General features: G+C 51.7%; 4 protein-coding genes across 4 annotated transcripts; 1 reads left to right on the plus strand and 3 right to left on the minus strand.

Annotated features, from left to right (window-relative positions):
- Positions 1 to 299: 299 nt before the first annotated feature.
- On the minus strand, positions 300 to 1,262 carry PPTG_23180 (hypothetical protein). Its single transcript, XM_008908934.1, has one exon. It carries the CDS (start codon positions 743 to 745, stop codon positions 320 to 322), a length of 426 nt encoding a protein of 141 aa, XP_008907182.1. The 5' UTR covers positions 746 to 1,262; the 3' UTR covers positions 300 to 319.
- A 201-nt stretch (positions 1,263 to 1,463) lies between these two features.
- On the plus strand, positions 1,464 to 2,500 carry PPTG_13333 (hypothetical protein). The gene is made up of 2 exons (XM_008908935.1): positions 1,464 to 1,696; positions 1,761 to 2,500. Exons 1-2 carry the CDS (start codon positions 1,533 to 1,535, stop codon positions 2,350 to 2,352), a joined length of 756 nt encoding a protein of 251 aa, XP_008907183.1. The 5' UTR covers positions 1,464 to 1,532; the 3' UTR covers positions 2,353 to 2,500.
- On the minus strand, positions 2,454 to 15,152 carry PPTG_13334 (hypothetical protein; the record flags this gene model as incomplete). Its single annotated transcript, XM_008908936.1, has 2 exons — positions 2,454 to 15,068; positions 15,129 to 15,152. 2 exons carry the CDS (start codon positions 15,150 to 15,152, stop codon positions 2,454 to 2,456), a joined length of 12,639 nt encoding a protein of 4,212 aa, XP_008907184.1.
- Positions 15,153 to 15,414: 262 nt separating this feature from the next.
- Positions 15,415 to 18,102, minus strand: PPTG_23181 (hypothetical protein; the record flags this gene model as incomplete). Its single annotated transcript, XM_008908937.1, has 2 exons — positions 15,415 to 15,627; positions 15,691 to 18,102. The coding sequence occupies 2 exons, from the start codon at positions 18,100 to 18,102 to the stop codon at positions 15,415 to 15,417; spliced, it is 2,625 nt and encodes an 874-aa protein (XP_008907185.1).
- Positions 18,103 to 18,108: the final 6 nt, after the last annotated feature.

Here is an 18,108-nt window from a genome sequence, read left to right on the forward strand (position 1 = left end):
GTTTTTCATGCTTGCTTTTTCGTAATCTTCGCTATGATTCACGTCTTTCTCTGGACACTCAGCACACTGCCAGGCTGCTACACCTCAAAGGGTAGACAGCCAGAGCTCTGGCTGGCGTCGCTAGCGTGGTTTTTGGGTCAAGCTATTCGCTGTGCACATGCCGGATGGCACCACAAACGGCTGGTGATAGCGCTTCACATTATGAACACGGTGGCTAGCTGAGGTTTGCATCTTTTCGGAAAGAATGTCCCCAATTGTTGTGCGTGCTTTGATTAAAAGTCGGGAGATAGCAAGCAGCATCCGACACACTGTGCTTTATTCAGGGAAATATGATATCATATCGTGGGTATGTCATCATGCCCTCCACCCTTCCACCCTGAACAAGATATTGTCTCTGTAACGATGGCCTCTGTGCGTGTGTCTCGACGGTTGGCCTGCATTCTCGAATTACAGGCAACTTGAAACTTTTACCTTGCCGCGGACTGCATTTGTAAGCGACGAGAATACAAAGGTAAAGCCGACGGACGGCTCGATCAATCTCCGCACAAAAAAAATTTACAGCCCGCAGTTGGGGCTTCCGCTGCACTGGCAAGCAGCAGCAACGTCGCTGTAAATCTGTATAAATGCCAATGCCATCATGCCTTCCGTTGTCACTAACCTCACCTCGCCGACAAGTGATCGTTGCTACTACAGTAGTAGTATGACAAAGACCTTTTGTGTATCTTGACCGTTGTTCGCGAGTCATAGGAAACTGGAAAATCTTTGTCTGTCGCGAAAATGATTGTAAACGACGAGGACACCAAGATGTGTCCGTAGTTCGATCAAACTTCGCTGCATTACTTGTACAGCCGAATTTGGGTTTTAGCTTCGATCGGAGAACTCGCAGGCGGGCAGCCTTGTCGCAAACTCATTTGTAAATGACGATGATACCAAGATGAAGTCGGCGGGCTCGATCTATCTTCGCCAAATCGATTGTACATGCACGGCCCAGTAGGGTTTCCGCTGCAATTAGCAGCAAGTTCCAGTGGGACACTCCAGTAAAGATAACCTGTGCCTTCTCGTCGTCGCATCGCCTGCAGTGCTGGATGACAAGACAGCACCTTCGGCACGAATATCTCATTCTATCACCTAAGGTGTGCATTCAGCGGTGTCCTCCGTCGACGCACCTCTTCTTTCGGCATGAAGCTATTTGTCACGGGGGAGGAGGGGATGATCATCAGCAATAAGCTTCCGAGCTATTTAGCGTCTTTATTTCCACGTCTGGTTTTAGAGTGCAACCCATGTAGTTATATCATCTTCTACGAGCATAAAAGGTACTCTTATTCTTAGTGTTTGTAGGTGGGCAACAAAATTCAATCTAAAATGTAGCAATTTACGCTTAAACGTCGCGCATCGTGCGACCTTTATCCGACTTCAACCACGTTTGCGCATTGCGATTGGCTGAAACTAGCGTCACTTCTCCATCTGTAACGGCCGTCGGCCGAGCAAACAGCGCAGTTCCGGATTATCAGACCTTCACTTAAGTCGCCGTCATGGCCGCTATCAAGCGCCTACCGCGACCGCTACAGCTCGCAATTGCCGACGCCGGTCGACGCCGCCATCACTTGGCAACGCTCTGTCCGCGCGTGACTCACGAAGATCTACTTTGCTCCATCTGCTTCGATATCTTGAGCTTCCCAGTCACGCTGCCCTGCGGGTACGTACGTCAGCAAATTGCGGAGAAACTGGTGTCTTAAGTCTCACTAGTTTTGTGGCTATAGACACAACTTCGACCGCGGCTGCATCTTGACGGCCTGGGCGCATGAAGCCTCGCCCTCTTCTCCCACTGCTGGTGCTGCAGAAGCTCGAGCAGCAACACACTTGTGTCCGTTGTGTCGACAGCAGACTGAGGTGCACGAGCTTCATGTGAATTTGCTGCTCAAGAACCTCATTGCATCACTGTATCCCGCAGAAACTCAAGGTGCTGCAACTCCAGCTAAGCAGTGTACACACGTGACATTGCCACCGTCACCGCGTTCAAGTGGAACAGCGCTGACCACCAACACAGCCGCGTCAGCGTTCAGACGTCGACCAAATCTGCGCACATTCTCGTCGTTCGTCTACGTTTGCGCGGCTTCTATAACGGACCCGCCGGGGTTTGTATTGGCTGTTCTATTGCTGCTGATACTGCTAGCGACAGCTTGCAATCCGCAGCCGGCGACGGCGCCACCCGCAGCGTCTGCCATGGTCATGTTCGACACGATGGATCGAGTATGCAACGGCTTGTCGCTCATGATCCACCGGATCTCGATGCACATGGACCAAATGGACCAGGTCTCACCCTGGATCCGCTTCGTATCGTATCTCCTCTAGTGGCAGCACACACCAGAGGAGCTCAGTATGCATATATTTATGTGAAAGTAAGCCAACCAAAATGCAAGCACCCGAATAAGGAGAACAACTACACTTTAACCTTAGTAACGCAGGCTGCAGAAGCAAGCAACGCCTGCTTTGATCCAGTACTCTTGGTCCGCAAACAGCACCTGTGCGTTGGTCTCGGACACTAGTGAGTTGCGGAAGATCGTGGGTTTGTTGGCTGGGATCTCTAGCCACATGACGAAGTTGGTGGAATGACCAGTTGTCGACAGCGTACCAGTTCTAGTAAGGATCTTGTACACTGGACACCGATAAATGCCTCGTTGTGGAGCCTCTCGATTCGGTTGAGGCAGTAGATGAATGACAGGCATCTTGGCGAATAATTCACGTGGCAGTGGGTCATCTAGCGCCGTAATCTCGGGATTCCAGCGAGCTCCTTCGAGGAACAGCCCGTACGTGTAGCAACCATCCACAGGTCTTGCAGTAAGCTGCTCGACACTCTCGGGCTTCATAATGAACTGGAACGATAAGGAGTCGATAGGTAACTTGTATCGTCGAGCGTGGTTCTGGATCGTGCCAGTCATGAAGCCTTGCGGGAAGAAGAAGCCCGAGATCCAAAATACGGCCGGGATGCCGTGTGCGATCCAGTTCGAGATGAACGTCAAGCGTTCAAGCAGGTCCTTCACCCACGCACCAAGCGGTTTAAGCGACGGATAAGCTTTCGCTTCCCATACTGCAGGAACCTTCTGGTCGTAGAGCGACGCCCCCATTGCTTCGAGTTCAGCAGACATGACTACAAGACCCTTGAGACCTTGTTGTACAAGATATAGGGTGCTCCTCATCACAGCCAGTAGCTTGTTAAAGCGCTCCACTTCTTGTGCCAACACAGTGTTCATCGACTCGTCATAGGAGACTGGATATGCCGCCTGGACATGCTCGAGATCATACTGAGGGGGCAGTTGAGAAGCAATCGCTTGAGCGGCATCAGCGATAATCTCTTCTCGGCTTTTGCCACCACCGGAACTCACTCGTGGCTGTAACGACAGCAGCAGATCGAAAGCTTCGTACGTCTCGGCTTGAGCGCTGGTGATGTTGGCGTTCTCGTGCATGCCAAAGACTTCGGGTTCCGGGTTGATAGGCAGCAAGTTGATGTAGTTCACGTATTCCTCGTAGGCGTTCCTTGGGTCACACTCAAGTGAGTAATAGATCCCGCTCTTTGAGAATGTGTAGCCCTTGTGTAGGATAGCTTCCTTGAAGAACGTCATGAGAATGACATCAGACGTTCGCATGTCCTTGTCGTCTGTAATTCGTCCACCATAGTTGATAGTAGACGTCATGACCTGCAGCACGTCGAATGGTACTTGGTCGTATGTGTCCAGGAACATTTCTAGTTGTGCTACACTAATGTCCAAGTCCGTCTCGTTGAACTGGTACGGGATGTTCCATCCGAGTGCTCCAAAGCGCTTCCGCTCACACACTATTGCGTGGTAGAAGCACAACCCAAACAGCAGCTTACGGAACACGTCGGGTTTACGAGTTGCGCTCAGTCGTGTCTCATCCAGCTTGTAGTACGTGTTTTTGAGGTTCGCACGCAGTCCCTTAGGCGCCTCTTTCGTCATCTTCACACCATCTTGTAACACTGACGCAGGGAACGCTGGAGTCGGCATACTCGTGAGCCACAGACGGAAATTCTCGTGTAGCTTAGTGGGATCCAGTTCTTCACATATTCTCTCCAACTCGGGCATCCAACTCAAAGCCAAGTGACAATTCTGTAATAAAACCCACTCTCCCCTTGTCGTCGCTCCTTCGATAAGTCTAGCAGCTAACGTACCTTGACCTTGACCCAGCGCAATCGACTTGAGTTTACTCTCCATGCCTGTGCTAACGGCGAATCCGTGTAGGTCTTTGGCTGGATCGGAACCTTGTGACAATACAAAAATCAACGGTGTTGTCGGACTGGCATCCTCGAATGTGTTTGCGAGATCAAACGGCGGTGGCTCGATGAATTCCTTGCCCAGCTTGGCACACACCAAGTTTTGAATACCAGGCATCATCTTGTCCGGTCGCAAGACGCGTAGGATGCAGAGTTTCTGGAATTCGTCCAGTTTGGACAGCTTATCACCAGGTAAGGGCTGGTTTTCGGGGTCTGTCGAGTCGAAGATGGAGCGAAAGACTGCTACGTGGTTGGCGAACTCGGTCTCGAGGCCTTTGAAAGCAGGGAAGCTCGCGAGTGCACAGATCTGTTGCCATGCATAGGCTTCAAGCCATCGCGCAGCTGGGTTTTCCGCTTCAACTGGAGGGCTAGAGCCGATTCCTGAGAGCAAGAAACGCCACTCGCCTGCATCCACTTCGTTGTTACCCTGCATGATCTTGATAGTCAGTAGGAAGGAGAAGAGCAGCTTGTGTTTCTCAAAGAGGGAGCGGCAGACGTTCTTGTAGACTGAGTACGTGAAGTAGTCGTTCAGGTTTGTGAGCCGGGTTTCCAGTTGAGCTGAGGGCCTTGCTGCCAGGATTCCACGAATGAATAGACCGGTAAACCATGTAAGAGAATACTGGTACATTGGATCCACAAGAGCGAGATCGGCGATGCAGAAGAACAGCAAAGCTGCACGGAACGCCACGGGACGGTAGCCATCACTGCGCGCGTCAATCTCACGCTCAGTCTCTTCAGCTTCACGCATCTTTGCCATCACAACAGCCGACGTCTCCTTCGCTGATGCCAGCGTCTCGATGAGGTTCGTATCGTCCAAGATATTCCCTTCCGAGTGAGACAGGAGATACAAGATCTGGTTCTCGATCTCGTATAATTGTCTCTTCCCTTCTGCATTCGACAGCACGAGCTCGTTCTTCTTGGCTGCCAGTTCTGGTAACTCCTTGAGCACCACCACACCCAGAAGCTGCTCCTCAAGGCCTTTCATAGTGATAGTAAAGTTCAATAGACTAACTTTCACACAGACCTCTGGTGCGTAGTGTGGGTTTGCCAGTTTAGTCGTGAGGAAGAAGCGGAAGCTGTCGTTGTAGGGGATAACATTCTCGCCCAGTCGAATCATGTCCTGGCCTCCTTGTTTGAATTTCTGCTGCAATAACACCGGCTCCAGAGCAGCATCAAGCTCCTCGCCAACATTCTCTAGCAACACCCACTTGCCGAAGCGTAGACCGTTCTCCAAAGCACGCAAGAATCCACGATCAGATTGCTTGACCACATCCATTCCGTTTTCACAGAGTTTCTTGTCACGTCCTAGATTCTTGATGAAGCGGTTAGCTTGGCCCTGTGGATCGATCAACAACGGCCATCTTCGAGCACGTCCTATGATGATACCATTCTGTGTGGACACCGTGTCGGTCGGCAGTCCAGCGATCTGCCACGCACGTAGTTTTACTGGGTCTTGCAACGTTCGAATCAAATCGCAACCAGGAGAGTGAGGCACTTTGTGCTTCACCAGAGCTTCGTGCCATGAAGCTACAAGTTGTTCGCGGAATTCAGCAGTGAAAGCTCCAAGGTAACTAATCGTACCGGCAGATACTAGCACGTCTCCTGTGAGGTTGGAGTAGTCGAGAGTGAGCTGCGCTACTGTCTCCTTCCAACGAGCTTCCTCGCCACCAAGTCCACCGATCAATCTTTCAGCGTTCTGGAGCTGAACTTGACACTGCACCACTTTTCGTGCTAGTTCTTCTTTCTTGGCCACGGCGCCGTTATAAGACTGTTCCAACTCGGCAAGACGATCGCTCACTTGTTGCAGATTAGCTTGCGCACTTTGCAGTACAGCGAGTGTCTCATCGAGTTCTTTTTGTGCCTGTGCAAGAGCTTGTTTCTTCGGCTCCACAGCCTTAGCCACAAAGTGATACGTGTACATGGCACGAGCCCACATACAGATCGCGGTACAGGCTTTTGAGGACTTCTCGATAGCCTCTGGCGTAAAGTTTGGATCTTCCATACTGGGGGCCACCTTGGTGATGATGGCATCCGGAATGTTATCTTTGTCGAAGCCTAGGAGGTTCTCCAAGAACTTATTCGCGTTCGACAGCACCACCTTCTGCGCTACTTCCCAGTAATCGTTGATTTTCTTGCCTGGACGATCTGGATCCGGTTTACTCACAGGTTTCTGGCCGAAGAGAATACACACCACTTCCATCGTCAGTTTAACACCAGCGGGTGGCGTTTTCAGCGCTTTGACTTCATCAATATCAGCTTTTTTCAGTCGATTCAGACACTCTAGAGCAGACTCCAGAGCAGGAAGAGCAGCATCGAGGTCACGTTGTGCGGAGTCTGCGATTTCTTTCGTCGCACTGGCCTTAATACTAGCTGCTGCCTCTTCCTTCTCGACGGTAGCCTTCGTAACATCTGCTTCAGCGCTATCTTTCGCAATCTGAACCATCATTTGCTCCACCTCCAATTGAGTAGCAGCCAGAACAGGCTGGAGCTCCACCAACTCCGTCTGCATCGTTGCAACAATCGCTTTCGTTTCTGAGAGTTTGTCCACACCATTCTGCAAGCGACTGCGCATCATATTGACCTCCTCACGCTTTGCAACCAGGACGGACTTGAAGGCTGATAACAACTCCAAATAACTGGTTGGAGTCACGTAAAAGTATCTTCGCAGCGTGTTGTAAAACTTTTTGGAGGCCTCTTCGACGCTTTGGTGTACAATCTTGAAGGATTCTACAAGAGCAGGGAGCTTATCGCCAAGCGCTAGATTGCCGTCACTCAAGATGGCGGAGGCCACAGAGTTTAGAGCCTCTGCAGGCCACTCACTGAACCAGTCGATGGTTGAGCAATTAACCAGTGACGGGAACATTCGCAATCTATCACGGAACAATCCACCCAATGGACTCATACAGATTACCAGGTGAATGTTACGTCGCACACGGTTGATATACTGCTGAAAGATGTTAGTCTTCGTAGGAGGAAGCTGTCGCTTTTGACAATCAACTCGACACGCTGTCACAATTTGGTCCAGGTCTTCAGGGCCGTACAGGTTCGGCACGTTACCCGCATTCAACACGCCGTTGAGATCTTCAAGCATCGTCTCATTAACCACTTGCACGTCCGAGAAGAGGAACACCACTGGTGTATCCTTGACACCTGCAAGCAACAGACACTTCTTGACATCATCTCGCCATTCAGTAAGACCGTATCCCTTCACAATCTCCACTTGGAAGCACTTGTACCCAGCCATGAAGGTGGCTAACTTCGTCAAACTCTGACGACCACTTCCACCAACTCCGAGAAGCAGAGCGTTGCCCATAGGTTGTCGAATGATACGAGAGATACGGGATACATGCTCCACGGCGTCCATGAACAACACAAGCGACATGGGAGACTTGCTCTCTGCGTTGTAGTCGAGCAGATATTCGTCCATAATGTTCAACACTTTATGCACATCGACAACTTCCTCGTAGATCTTCGGATCCGCACCAGGGACCAAGTAATCGCCGTAGATCAAGTGATCGTTTGTCACAACTTGGTCGTACTCACGCTGGAAAAACTCCTTGACTGATGAGCGCATTAGCTCACGGAACCAGTCGTGGTCCTGCGTGGACACCATTCGGTCTTCGTAGACTCGTTTACACTCATGTACCCACAAGCGAATCAGCGAGTCTGTCTCCGAGATACGACGACTGTCGCCCATGAGCACGCCCTGGAACACCTTTGCCAGATCACGCAGGTTGAATGTATAGTGCGACTTGGCTGGAGTAGGGAGTAATTCGCGGCAAATGGTGTTGTATACGCTTATAGAAGCCTTCACGACGTTATCAGTAAGTCGAGCGATTTCTGCTGGGAAACCAGAACCCAAAAAGTTGCCCAGAATCGTACTGAAAATAATGGTCTTGCTGTCATCGCCAAGCTCAGCATAGCCCACGACATTGAAGTGGCGTACCAGACGCGGAGTAATTGGGTTGCGTCCACCACCAGGAGGACCCATCGATGCAACAAACAGAATGTCAATGATGCTACGGAACACGAGTAACTTGCGGTCGTACCAACCACTTTGGTCGAACCACTGGCGCACCAACTCCAACGGAGGTTGTGCAAAGTATTTCTCACGCTTGGGCATATTCAAATCGTCCACGTAAATAATGTACTTCTTTCCTGCTGGTGGGCCATACACGCCTTTCCGGCGCTTCTCCATCTTGGCATCCAACATGTCCTGGGTCTGGTTGGCTGACGTTTGCGCAGAAAAAGAGATCGGGATGGGGATGTAGATGTCAGCAGGTAAAGACTGCAGATATCGGGTGATGTTGACAGTTTTACCGGTTCCTGTTCCGCCGACCATGAGCACGTGCTTCCCTGCACTCATCAGCTCTTCAAGTAGAAAATTATTGCGCACAGAGTCAGCTGTAGGTACAACGATCTCAGCAAACGATGAGTTAGCAGGAACCTTGTACGGACTGACTGTGTTCATCCAGGGCACCCATTTGTGACTGGAGAGCTGGTAGCAATAGTCATAGACGAGTCCGGTGGGAGGGAGTGGAGGTTTGCAGTTGTTGGCCACCAACTCGCTCCGCAGGAAACTGTCAAACCGAATTCGACCAGCATCATTCGTAGAGGCTCCTATAGACCAGATCAGAGCGAAGATGAAGAGAGGCTCAATGTCGTCCTTGAACTGAGCATTGGGCGTTTTAGATGGTGGTTGCGGTTCACCGGTACCGTCAGCCGGTTTTTCACGGAATGGGTCCAACGTACAATCTAGAATATTCATGAGACTCTGGGCGAGATTGTTGTCCATTGTAGGCACTAACTCGCCGAGGAATGAGCGAATAAACGTCACCGAAGCATACAAGTACACGTCAAAGAGTCTCATGAAGATATGCCCGAACTGTGCCATGGACTTTGGTAAACGCTCGACCCACGAATCGACTAGAGGCCCAAGACCAAGTGTACTAGGCTCCATGTAAACCATACCCGTTCGACTGACAGTAGCTGGTGAAGCTACGGAGAGGTCCTCCACCTCGAACATCATCGTCATCTGCTTGGACATCTGCAGCATTTCTCCACTATTGAGACACAGTTTCTTGTTGTCGTCCAGCACCGTATTCATATTCTCAATCCAGATAGCATCCACTGGTCCGTCAAAGATGACCCACTTGCGATCGGGCTTTGTGTCACTTGCAGCAGCACGGTACAGCGTCGATAAAATACCATCCTGCCACTCGTGCGTGTTAGGATCAAACTCACCATAGAGCTGTCCCATCGTAATGGACTTCGGGTTCAACTGGTACTTGATTACTCTCTCGAACGCGAACCCAGACTCGCCCCGTCTCTTAAGTTCCGTGAGTGCGTCAGCGAGTACTGCAATGTTACACGATTTACCGCCTCCTGTGGCCCCGACGACCATAAGACCGTGACGCACGACGATCGTCTCGTACAACTGAATACACTTCGTGAGGAAGTACGGCACGGGCTGTAAATTCAAGCGGTGGGTCTGCAGTTTAATGACGCTGATTAGAGCACCGAGATCCAAGTTCGGGCGGCATTTCCCAGGGAACAGGTCGCTGATGATACCATTAAACAGCGGGATATCGTGCGCCAGGAACTTGGGTAGATTAACGTCTTGCAGTGCACGCAGTAGCAAAACGTCCTCATCCATGTCGGGATCGTCACGCTTGAGGTTACCAGCAGCCGTGATGACAGTCTTCACAGCACGCATACCGTAATCGTAGTGGAACTGGGATGATAGTTGCTCCGAGCACAACTTGAACGTCGTAACCATCTTCGCGCCAAGCGCGCGTGCATCCGAGAATCCATAGGCGAAGAACATAATCTCACCAATAAGCGCGTAATCGGGCACCATCATCGCAACAGGTCGGAAGAGAGCAGCAAGGGAATCGGGCAGCTCACTACGTCCAGCGTAACCAGGGTTCATGGTGATAAACACGCCGAACTGATCGCTAAGTTTGATATCCGATCCTTCAAAGATGATTCGAGTATCGCCACGACGAATACCGAGTTGTAACGTAACCACTTGCTGTCCAACGACAGATAACACCTCGATATCAATACGGTTAAACTCGTCGAAACACGCCCAGGCTCCACAGGATGCCAGTCCCTTGAAGAATTTGCCCATGGCAATGTAATCCAAACCATCGGAGCAGTTGAAGACAACACACTGTTTGGCCAGTGCCTTGGCTAAATCTTTCGTCGTTTCGGTCTTTCCGGTACCAGCAGGTCCAGCAGGAGCTCCACCAAGGATCATCTGGAGCGCACCCATCAGAGTCAAGTAGCACTTATCCGTCAGCGGCGTGATCACCAGTCGAAATGAGTTACCCAGATACTCGTAGCCGTACGGTCGACGTGAAGTCACGGCCTGAACCCACAGGTTTTTGTCCGCCCAGTAGTATTTTAACTGAGAACTCCACAAGAAATCGCCCTTCGATTCCACGTTTTGTGCTACCAATTTGCGCGTCACATCTCGAGCATGCACATCAATAACAGTCAGCGCGCCACACGTGATACGAGCCATGTTATCCAGATTGCCACGCACAAGGGTGACCATGTCAGCTAGTTGGCCTAGCTGTCGAGTCATCATCTTCTGTACACCTTCACGTCCGTCAGCATCCATGGCCTCCTCCATCTCACGCGTCCAATGCATCTGACTGCCGTTGAGAACGCACATTCCAGGCCATTTCTGAATCCAAAGTGGTCGATCGATTTGCGTGTAGTTCGCGATAGCGCGCTCCATGATGTCACGGATCGATATCTTCATCATGTCTTCAACTTCCATCATCCAGTGCTCCACGTTCTTGCCCTTGGGGTCTACCATGCTCGAGAACGGCACCTTCTCACCTTCAGCAGAAATCATCGCACTTATATTCAGATCATCTTCAAAGGTGACCTGAACGATACCTTCGAAGCATTTCTTCAAGTGCGGCTGCACGAGTTTGACATCCTTGGACTCTGACAGGATGGACAGCAATTCATCGTTGGAAAGGAAGTAGAATCGCGCAAACGCCGACCGCTTGACTTCGAGATAGTCGCTCAGGCCTTTTTGCACAAGCTCCAAGAAGTGGTTTGACTCACGGAACCTCTCCAACAGCTTCTGGCTTCGACAGAATTCGACACATTTCGGCTTGGCCTTGGCTGATGCTAGCGTTTGTCGCCAATTCTTATCCACTGAAGCAAAGCGTTTGCCCTCTGCAGGGAGTTGCTTGTTGATATCAGGAGACTCGAAAATGGGCTGCAAGTACAGCCAGTTGCGCTGCACCGCTAGCCACTCCTCCAGCACTTCCGAGATGAGTTGAAGTGTCGAATTCCACTCAATAATTTCCTCCTCAAACGGTCCTTTAAACGTTGAAAACATCATGGCCTGTGTCATCGTGACATGCTCGTCCAAGATCGCCTGGATCTCATCCACGCCCTTGATCACGTATGTTCCAGTCTCGCGGTACGCTATGATCTGTAGGTCAACAGTTTCCCACGCTCCCTTCATCGTTCGCAGCGCTTGCTCGACCTGGTATTCCTTACCAGCAGCCTCGGCAACTTTCACAATGTCATCAATGCGTTCCAGTAAGTTAAGCTGGAAAATGTTGGTGAGCGTGAAACTCTCGTCGATCTCCAGTGCAAAGCCCAGGCTTTTGCTCAGCTCTTCCCAGTGACGCAACCGCATGCCAGGGTTCCGCAGGGCCACAATAAGCGGTACATACGGCTTGAAGACGGAGATTTGTTCCTTCACAGTCTCGGCGATCTTGGAGCACGCCTCGTTGCCGTTATTACTGAAGAACTTGTAGGCCTTTTGGATCCCAGTGCTGTATGTATCCACAAGTTTTTCCACCTGCTCCGCATCGACGTCGATGAAGCTTCCTTGGATCCACGTCTTCCGACTCTGGATCCAGTTATACGACGTGGACCAGAGCTGGTGATACGGCTCAAAAGTCTTCTTAGCGCTCGCCAGTCCGTCATATGAAGTCACTTCTTGCCCAAAGAGCGTCTCCCGGCTGTTAAATAACATGGCATCTTGTTGTGCTTGTTCTAGCTTTCGCTGAACAGACATAGCGTGATGTGCCACGTCTTCCACGAAGGCTAAATTGTCATACCGAGAGAACGTGTCGATCTCTTCTTGCAATGCAGCCAACGTCTTCTCAAACCGCTCCTGTTCGGACTCCATTTGCTTCGCGAACTTGCTCTTGCGCTCCTCCAGTGCATGTTTAAAGCGTGCACTCTGAGCTAGCACCTTTGATGGCCAGCCCTGCACATGCCACGTAAGACGCAGGTGCTCGTCACTAACGTAGTGGTGGAAATCATCGATTAGAATGTTGTCGCGCATCATCTGGGCGATTTCTTCCTGCATCGGAGCCAGCAGAGCCGGCAATCCAGTGATATATTCCTGAAGCGCAGTCAAGCTCTCGATATCCTTCGGTGTTGAAGATAAATTCTGGTTAATCTCGTCAAATTTGCCCATGATTCGAGTTGCTATTTGGAAACAGTATGCCACTTGCGCTTCAAGTAACCGCGCAAAACAATCGCGATGTTTCTTTGCCAGCGTGAAGCGAATATTCGTCAGGTCCACTTGGAAGAGTCCGAGATTTACTGCACGCGCTGGGATGGTTTCCATGAGTCTCTCCTCTTCATTCCGGTGGTAGGTCAGTAATCGCCGCAGCTCGTTCAGTTCAACGGGAGGAAGAAGAGGAGCTGGCTCACCCTCTTCTCCTTCGGCATTTCCTTCAGGCTGCACACGGAAGATCGTCTTGAGATACTCGTCCACGTCCAAGTTAAGCAGCGGGATGTACTGGTCAAACTGCAGGTGGTACTTGAGCAGTGGCTGAGCAGCTCTCTCAACGATACCTCCCACATGCTCTTTAAGACTGGCTACTGACTCCGCACAGTCCTGTAAACACGCGATGCTCTCTTGACTAGGCCAGAAGATTCTGTCCATGACGAGTCTCTCCACCAGTTCGAGCGACTTCAAACGCTCGAGAGCAACATCGAACTGACCAGCTAGTGCGCCTTTGAACTCTTCTGGACTGGTAGCGTACTCAAACCGGTGACCTTCTCGGGGTGCCACAGGCTCAATAGGACATTGCGCTGAGCGGTCCTGGACATTGGCTAGAGCCCATTCTCGAATCTCAGCAGCTCGCTTGTCTACTTCGTCCTGATTCAGTACAAGCTTCTCTGGAGAGATAATAAGATCGACTCGGAAAAGTGGCTGGTGTATCGGTGTAGAATCAGACTCTGCGTCTGTATTCTCCGTCGTCAACGAGCGTTCGCAAATATCGCTGGGTCCCCGTACTTCCACGTTGTAGCCGGCCATCTCTTCAACAAACTCTGCGTAGCCTTCAAAGTTGTGCTGGATAAGTACGCGAAGTGTGTCTTCAACCATGTAGTTGACGCGATGCAAGAAGCGACGAAGTGGCATGTCCACGTATTTCTGCCGGCTGGACTCTGCCGGATTGTAGAGCGGATGCTGTGCCTGTGTGAAGTGCTGTTGAATCCGCTTGGCCGCCAATCGCGTCCAGCAATCCCGCATAAAGCGTAGCGCCGTATGGCTCATTTGCGCGTGCAATGAATGAAACTCAGCCAGCGAGATACTCTTGGGTTGTGGTCGAGCACCGCCACCAAAGCTAATCTCTGTAGGCTGCTGCTCCAACAAGAGCTTCTGTGAGCCAACGTCCACGCAGCTGCGACGTACATCCAGCAACGCGTTCACTGCAAACGACAAGTTGACAAACTTATCGGTTGAGATGTCCAGAAATCTTCGATTGTAGTCGTATGCGGGGACTGGAATAACGCCGCACTGCGGTGGGGGCGGTGGAGCTGGTACTTTGGGCAGTTTGAGGTCGGAGAACTCACGTTGTATGTCGTCCACGTTGGTCTCGAAGATCAGCTTGTTCATAGTGTACATGTAGTCGGCGTTCACTTCCTCCAGCAATGCCGACGTGCCGATGTCTGCGGGCACAGATAACGAGGATAGCGTGAGCTGAAGTATGCTGCTGATGGTCTGCGAGTCCAGTTGGGTGTCCGAGCTGATCGGCATATTCTCCACGTAAAGCGATTGCCGTAATACTGCCGCTGCTTGCTCTCGACGCTGCACGGCACGTTGGATACGCTGTACGAAGGCCTCGCAGTCATCTTTCTCCAGACACAGAAGTCCACGGTGCATTACTGGTGATCCCACACGTTTCCCAGCAGACCACGAGACAATGAAGCGACCGAGAGACGCGTCAAACGCTGTCACCATGCAACTGGACCAGCTTCCTGCGATGCCAGTGACGTCGTCCAGCGGTAGACCCACTGCCTTCATTGGCAACTGCTTTGCCAGCTCTGGACGTTGACCAGCTGTACCGGCGCCATCTTCCACGTCGAGAAAGCACCACAATGGGAGAAATGTGCCCGCAATGCATGCGTAGGGATCGGCGGCATTATTCGATGCTCCTCCATACGAGGAGACAATAGCTGGATGCCCCAATCCGTCACGTGGGACCTGAGTCTCCAGCCATTCCGCTAGTGCTGCTCCCGTCAAAGTGCAATGGGCTGCCTTTTTAGTGGACAGACTAGCTGCTCTTTTGCTAACCCTGGGCGGTTGCTTGCCAGACTTCGAGGCGCCATTCTTGATTGGGTAGTTCAGCGACTGCACTTGAGGTGGCAGGATTTTTTTGGATGGAGCTTTTCCCATAGTTCCAAGCAGCGATCCAAACGCGGACTGCATCGAGCTTGTATCGTCTTGGTCATATTTTTCCAGCGTCTTGAGTACCAAGTTGAGAGACGCCGCATTTGCTGCCTACACCGGGAAACACAGTCACTCCACACGTCAAAGCGACACTGGCAATTCAACCCTCACCTTCTTTGAGTTGCGCTTGCTCATCGTACTGGCCTCCAATGCCGAGTGCTTTCTCCTCAAGGGCCAGCGCCTTCTGTAACAGTAAGCCTCGCCCCCACAGATAGCAATAACCTTCAACAATCCGTTTGCGTCCCTTTCCAAGTCTAGTTGCACGTTGTCGTTTCGCGACTTTTCAAGGCGAACCTGTCAAGACATTCATGATCACCAACCACACCAAAATGCACACACCTACATACCGAAAACGGTTACCAATTCAAATTCACATGTCAAATACTGACGCGGCGAATTACTCTACCGCTTCCTTTTTGCCGACATCACGAGCGAAATCTTCTGGTTCGTTCTTCACTGCCTTCACTTCATCCAGCAATTGCCTCAGCTGCTGCTCCAGAGCCTTCTGTCGAAATTGCTGTGATAAATGAATTGCTTGCTCGATGTAAGTCTTCACTGCTGTCGGACCACCCTTCATCGACCGAAGGCCACTGACAACAAACTCCTTCTCCTACAGCGAATAGCAAAAAGGTTAAGTATACAGAGCACGAACATAAGCCTCAATGATCCGTACCTGTTGCGTAGTCGAGCGCGCCTTGATGAGACGGATAATAGTGCTCCAAGATTCCCAGTTCTCCGCCAAGACACCGTAGACCTGCCGGACAAAGCTTGCATTCTTTTCATCCTCCACAAAGTCACCATCGTGGAGAGGAATACCCAGCATTTGCGCTGCCTCAGCCTTGACAGAGTAATTCGATCCCACTGAACTGTCGGTCATCACCGAGTCACCACTTTCACTTCGACCCGGCGACGAAATTGTCGACGAAGTGCTGGAAACCGGAGAGCTAGGAGAATGCGAAGGTGACCCAGGCGACTTCTTAAAGGACGGGGAGCCATGCATTCGGTGAGAGCGCTTGGAGTGCTTCTTGTCTCGCTTCAGCTGGGAAGACCGCTTGCGCGTGCGCTGGCGCTTTGGAGATTGACCTCCCAGTGCAGCTGCTTCATCTGCAGCCTCGTTCTGGTACACGTTGCTCTTAGATGAGCTCTTCTTGTATGGGTTACCCAAGTTAAATGATAGTTGGCGGCGTCGCAGTCCTGTCGGCGTGTCCTCATCAGGCTCAGCTTCAGCCAGAGGGTTACGAAGCGCTTCTTTCTTGACCAGACGCGATTCATAGTCACTCATAACGTCGATCGGCTGACGATGCTTTTCATCCTCCTCCACAGCACGCCAACTGGGCGTCAACTTCAAAGGCACAGCGTCATCCTTCGGAGCCGTCACACGAGGGAGAGACATCTGGAACTGGAGTTTCGACGACTTCTCGAAGAATTGCGCCTTACTCTTCTGGTGAGCAGCTCGTAATTCCTGGAGCGACATGCTCGCAATGGCATCCAACGTCGCGTCTGTCTGGTTCGGTCCAGTCGCGTCTCTGTTGGACATGGGCGACGCAGATGGAGAGGACTCGGGGATGCCGCTGCTTCGTGCTGAGTTGGAAGTATCATTTCGACTCGATCGGGAGAACAACTTGTTGTTGCTGTCACTCTCTGCAATAGCCTGTTCACGCAGTCGGTTCAAGAAGTTCGAGATCTGGTAGCTACGCCCCGAGTCTTGGACCTCAGGAACCATGTCATGCAGGTTGTACTTGCGCAGCGCCTTCTTCAACGGAGCGTAATAGTAAAGCGGACAACCACTTAGATACGCCGAGAAAGATTCGCGCCACGACGACGGCATGGCCTTAGCCTGGAACATCCACGTGCCAGACGCTGAATTGATGTTCTGTCCACTGGCCTGGTACACTCGCGCGACTTCCACCAGCAGCGAGAAGAGCTTGGGGAAGTTATACGGTAGTAAAACGAGCACCGCATTGAACGTGGGGATGCCAGGGGTCGAGCTGGGTGCACGCAGCATTCCAATAGGGTCACCTAGACGTCCGTCTCCTTTGCTGCCTTGAACATACACCAACCAGCGCTGACCACGACTCGGTGTAGGGCTGATCGCCGTCTCGAGCACGTAATTATCCGCAGGGAACTTCAACGTATCGAGCAGCATATGACTCGTGGCCGCCTCAATAGCATTCTCCACTGTGCGTGAGTACACCAGCGTCGGGTGAGCTTCTCGCGTCGGCAAAGCGACTGTATTTCTGTCGAGCCAAAAGGCTTCGGCCACTGGCCAGCAAAATTCTTTCCCATTGTGGATTGGAGCAATGATGTTCCTCGTAACAGGGAACTCGGCTTCTCCTTCCATGGCCTCACACTTGAACTTGACCACAGCTCCAGCCTTGAGTTTCAAAATGATCTGGTCGATGCTCTGCTCTACCGCCGGCTTGGACGTCGGCATGTAGAGCATCCCGCCTGTGGCTTCACTGAGTGCCATCAAGTCCGCCGGTACTGTAGGCTGTCCCTTGACGCCGTTCATGGTAGCTGACAATTTGAGCGCTACCGTAAAGAGCCGCTGGTCCCACCTGTACGGCTCGAACGTCAGGTCCGCCCCCACCGCATTCGACGGCGCGATAGCAAGAGCGTCTTGGATGAGGCCGTCAGCACTGGACAACGTCGTAGCGTCTGTAAGTAGCACACAGACTGACACGTTGGTGTTCCAGGGTGCACGCCCCAGTCCGTAGCTGTCCCAGTTGAACTGGAGGCGGATCTGGTTCATGAGTTCGAAGGCCTGTTTGAGCGCGGCGCCCACGTCGCTGAGGTCTGTGGCGCGTAGATTCTTGAGCTCACGTAGAAAGGCCTCCTTATTAGTGGACTGGTCCCAGCCCACACGCACGCGGCCGTTGTAGGTTGAGTCCGCACTCTTGCCTTTGGGTCTCCCATCGCGTCCACACGAGAGCAGCATGAAGTGGTGTTGGTAGCGCCGGCTCGGGTCTCGCACACGCTTCACAAAGCGCTCCACCGCCGACTTTGCATAGTCCAACAGCGTCATGCCAGAGCTCGTGCTCTGGTTCATGGACGCACTCGTGTCCAGGACAAACGTCACCAGCATGTTGTC

This window comes from Phytophthora parasitica, assembly GCF_000247585.1.
Source record: "Phytophthora parasitica INRA-310 unplaced genomic scaffold supercont2.32, whole genome shotgun sequence".
NCBI classification, from domain to species: domain Eukaryota; phylum Oomycota; class Peronosporomycetes; order Peronosporales; family Peronosporaceae; genus Phytophthora; species Phytophthora nicotianae.